Source organism: Montipora capricornis, chromosome 1 (assembly GCF_036669925.1).
Source record: "Montipora capricornis isolate CH-2021 chromosome 1, ASM3666992v2, whole genome shotgun sequence".
In the NCBI taxonomy this organism is placed as follows: domain Eukaryota; kingdom Metazoa; phylum Cnidaria; class Anthozoa; order Scleractinia; family Acroporidae; genus Montipora; species Montipora capricornis.
This window is the reverse complement of record NC_090883.1, coordinates 19,669,024-19,674,023: the sequence shown is the minus strand read 5'-3', so window position 1 is coordinate 19,674,023 and position 5,000 is coordinate 19,669,024. Positions and strand designations below refer to the sequence as shown.

The following is a 5,000-nucleotide window of genomic DNA, read 5'->3' as shown; positions in this document are numbered from 1 at the left end:
TGGACTGTTTGGTCTTTTTATTTTATTGTTCTCACAGCAATGAAGTGCAAAAACCAAAGAAGTATCAACAACTTCATGTAAGTGGTCACATTATGCCTGTAGACACAAATTATTATTAATTTATTACTCATTTTGAAAGTTCTGCAATTTAATAATAACAGCAATGATAGTAGTCTAGCAGCAGTAGAAGTGTAATAGTAAAATCAGTATTAAATAATAATAATAAACCTTTATTTTCACATGATAATGTCAGTGCTCGAAATTAGCAGTAGTCATCCCAGACGACCAGAAAGTTTACCGGGCGACCAGTTTTTGGTAAAATGAAAAGCCTGCATGGTTGCCTGTAGAAAAAACTACGGACAACCCAGCCAAAAATAGAAAATGAATTACATCTCAGCAGCCACTCACTTTTCGGTTTTCTGTTGTCAATATCTGGTAGTGTTGTGAAGTCAACAATAATGAATTTGCCGTAGCCGAATATTTTCCCGTATTTTGAATATATGTTGCTTTCACAAAAAATTGTCAGATAGGAAAGTGCAAGAGACAATATCACAAAAATGTAGGTGATGCAGATTGAAGAATCAATTTTGAAAATGCTGAAATTTAAACCCATACTTCCACAAAAAAACCACAGGCGCACACTTAGAACTATGTGATACTCACCTCCAACGCCACATGATTGCTTCTCAACACAACGTACCTTTTTAGCGTGTGTGGTTTCCTAATTGGCCACCAAGCATTAATTTTATCAGGGCAACCAAACTTACGGATTTATTTGCCTGCAGCTTTTGAAACAGGGACAACCTGGATTCTTTTTTAATTTCGAGCACTGTAATGTTTATAATAGCTGAATAGGTTGTGGGGTGGCATACACAAATGAAATCAAATCAATTGATTTCAGTCATGTATATCAAATCACATGTTGGTTAATTACAAGGAAAATGCACACGTACGTAAAAGAATGTCAAGATCACTTTCTCGCAGTGGGTTTTTCAGTTGATATTCCAGAGTCATCCTACGCCATTGTCAAGGTTAGCAGAATAATTAATATGCAAGAGTTTAAATGATCAGTTATTGATTAAGTTAAACGTACACATTGCAGAATAACTTTCTTGTTAATATTAAAGGTGCAATACATGTAGCTACACCACTATAGTACTGTACATGTAAGTATAAGTCTTAGAACACTTTTCTATTAAGAGTTGGCTACTTCACCTTTTATGTTATGCAAATTTGTACATTTAACTTACTATCAGCTTAAAATTGAATGTTTATTTTATAAGTAATAACTTAATAATTATTATTTTGTTGACCTAATGACAACAGGGTTCATTGAGCCAATCAGGGGCATTTTGGTTTAACTGATATCTACAATGTATTTTGATCTCAAATTGATACAGGTGATGCCATTTTCAGTAATGCAAGGAGGGAAATATGTGGCCCATGTCTTGCTCAAGCGCAAGCCAAGGAAAGCAGTAGTATTTGTGCGAACAAAGGGTGGGTTAATAGTAATGAAAAGGAAAGCAGTTATTAAAATGAATAAATGACAAATTTTTCTAGAAATTTTCTCAAGCTGCCACTATACATTTGGAGGAGAAAGCAGTGTTTCATTGTATCCTTCACAGATGATTGTATTGGGCTAAATGAGTGAATGGTGAACAAACTTTTGAGTCTTGCAACTTCAAGAAGAATTGAAATTACATGGGTTTAATCTCAGATCTCAGAGTTATTCTTAATTCGTGGAAAACGTGCCATTCCCAATTTAACCAGAAAAATTCTAATTTTGTTATAAAATTATAGTAAATATCCTAGGATTTTTCTTTTTCTAAAAAATCATATCTTGAACACTGTGCTCAGTGAAGACATTATTTTTATCTTTCACATATGAGGATGTAGTTGTCATCATGGTAACAATCTTAGCCAATAAAAAGGTAGCTTCCCCTTCCATAAACGTGTAAGATACTTTTGTGCTGCAATATCTCTCTACTACATAATAACATTTTTTTATGACTCAATTTGACATTATAATCATGATTTTAGCAACTTTCATACATGACTTATGCCTCAAATTATTAGACATTATCATGATTTTCTTAACTTTAGTGTGCTGAGAGTATCTCACACTCGAAGATAAAATCCGTATCCCTGCGTGACCATATAAAATTATCCTCTATAATTATACAAGTAATTCTGCTCCAGTTTCTTGATTGCATAGAAGGTTGGCAATATTATCAAAGTGCTTTCATTGTGTCAAAACTACTTTGTTACATGTAGAAGTATTGTACAGTAGCTGTGGGTCTTGTGATGTTTCTCCTGTTGGCTGTTTTATTTGCAGTGCTAGTTGAGGAGCTTAAGAGAGAATTGGAAGAATATGGACTGAAATGTTCATCTCCAAATAAAGAGGTCAGATATTTCTCCTGCATGTAAAATTGCTTTTACAATGTACACTGCAAAATGTTTTGTGCAATGAATAACTTTGTCTTTTTAATGCCATGGCGAGACAAGTTGCACAAAACATTGTCCAATGTAACACCTTTGTATTATTAATGTTGCAAGATAGGAGCAGGAGTTTTTTACCATGCACCAGTGGCTCAGTTGGTTGAGCATTGGGCTGCCATGCGGGAGGTCGTGAGTTCAACTCTAGCCGGACCAACACTCAGGGTCTTAAAATAATTGAGGAGAAAGTGCTGCCTTTGTAATTACATCCACAAGTGGTTGAGACTTTCATGTCTTCTCGGATGAGGACTATAAACCGTAGGCCCTGTCTCACAACCCTTGAATGTTCACAACCCATTGGGACGTAAAAGAACCCACACACTATTCATAAAGAGTAGGGCATGAAGCTCCCGGTGTTGTGGTCACGCCTCATTTCATTCATTCATGTGCTGGGTGAGATCGCTAATGGACTGATAGCGGCTGCCAGCGGCACCTATAAAATTTATTACCGGTATATGCTGATGTCCAATCTCATCCATATAGATCCCTTGCTTGTAAAGCGCATTTGAATATGCCAATAGAAAATGTGCTATATAAATTCATTACCATTGCCATTACCATTACTATTTCCTGGCAGGGAACCATGGCCTTTGACATGATGGAAACTGAGAAAACAGATATTCTTGAAACAGATGCTGCGCATGTGGGGGATACAGGGAAAGTGGACTATGAGCAAAAAATCATGGTGGTGAGCTTGCTACACTGTCTAACAGTCCCTTCAGAGTCTGCTTGAGGCACACAACTTAGCAAAACCAGTCATAGCAGGGACCTTTGACTCTGAGGTTATTGCTACCTACAGTATGATATGCTGCTTTAATAGGAGACTATGATATGCTGCTGTTTTAATTGATACAAAAAGCCAATGTTGACAGAAGGAAAGGGAATTTAAATGAATAAGAAAGTGTTTGTGAGAGAAAGATGGACAACTGTGTTTACTTTATCTTATAGGTTGGAGCCATTTAATAGAGTTTTTAATGGTCATATTTTAGGTCTTCATGGTTGCTATTTACTGCCCCTTTAGACTCTCCCCCAATAATCATCATCATCATCATCATCATCATCATCATCATCATCATCATCATCACAATGAGTTTAATTTATTTAAGCAAATGAAAGAAAAGAAATTAAAAGAAAACAGTGGCAAATGACACTGAAGAAGTCCAGGTATGAACGGAACTCGAATCTCAAGCTCTGCTCAAGCCGGGGTTTATTTCAGTGCCATAAATCAACAGCAAACGTCAAACGCCAACAGCTCTTTCAAAAGAGAATTTTCATGATATAGCAACAAGAGTTTTGCAGTTTAATACACCTCTGTCTCCATATCACCTCTGATTTATGCTCTGTAACAATAAGCATTACAACAAGTAGCTGTTCCTACGGTAAAACATGTATGAAAAGTTAATGTTCAGAATGTTTTCTCCTTGCAGATGACTGAGGTTGAAGTAAGAGCAATGGAGTCTTGTCTTCCCGTGGATCTTATTTTACTCGGTAAGGACACCCACTCATGGCACTCCTTTGTGAACACCTGTCCTTTCACTTGCTTCAGTTCGTTTTTAATAGTATTTTGTGGATAAAACATATTAGCTGCTCTAGAACACAATGACAAGGGTCAAAACCCAAACTGTTCACTCGCGCATTCTGTTCTAAATTTCAAGTCCGCCTTTTTTCCTCATTTTTTTGGTTGAGAATTCCTGTTCCCCAACTCGAAATGAACATGCCATTTCTGGAAACAGAATGTAAATGTAAAATTTAGGTGGACGTCAATCAAACGTTTCCATGACAATAGTCCTGTTCTCTTGATGGCAGTTGAATTCGTCATGGAAACATTTGATTGATGTCTACCTAAATTTTGCTTTCGAAAATATGAAAGAATATCGTTGAGGGGTGGGCATGACTGATAACTGCTGTAAGATATGGGAATTTGCCTGAAAAATGTCTCATTGAAAAGACTACCAATAACAGAGATTTCACTCATCTGTTTTAGTGGGTCCATACAACTAAATTTCTGTCACAGAGTTTGCAAAAACAAACATGTTGTTGAATTAATTTTAGGTGTGTTGGCGAATGGACTTTACGGTGTATAAGCTATTCGAATTCACAAATTCAAGAGGCGAATCGTCGTGGAGGAGAAACGACCTTCATAGTCGCTTCATTGTACATTCTGGACCAATGTTGTTCCCATGCATATGACCTCCTTTTGCACCGTCCCTTAGAGCCGGGATGAAAAGACCCTGGGAACTAAGTTAAGTCTATCTCATTCTTTGTTTATTTATTTGCTTTAGTTCAACAGCCAATGACCGGCAAAAGCTTTGCGTTATTTTGTCTGAAGAAGACACATGCAAAAGTTCATCCCCTTGATGTGGTGCTGCTGTACTCGCACAATGACATGGCATTCTTGAGCCAGGTAAGATACTTTCAGATTCTCTCATGGATACTTCTAGCGACTAATCAGTTGCTATTTAATTACGGGAATTTGTTCAGCGCTGGGCAGACAATCAAGAAGG

General features: G+C 36.9%; 1 protein-coding gene across 1 annotated transcript in view; it reads left to right on the top strand.

Moving 5' to 3' along the window:
- LOC138021532 (uncharacterized) overlaps positions 1–5,000 on the top strand; it is a 26,256-nt gene that overhangs the window by 3,878 nt on the left and 17,378 nt on the right. Inside the window, exons 3-8 of the mRNA XM_068868460.1 lie at positions 38–77; positions 1,401–1,497; positions 2,336–2,403; positions 3,074–3,184; positions 3,924–3,984; positions 4,779–4,900. Of these exons, the coding sequence (XP_068724561.1) occupies positions 38–77; positions 1,401–1,497; positions 2,336–2,403; positions 3,074–3,184; positions 3,924–3,984; positions 4,779–4,900 (499 nt within the window). The remainder of the gene's footprint in view (positions 1–37; positions 78–1,400; positions 1,498–2,335; positions 2,404–3,073; positions 3,185–3,923; positions 3,985–4,778; positions 4,901–5,000) is intronic.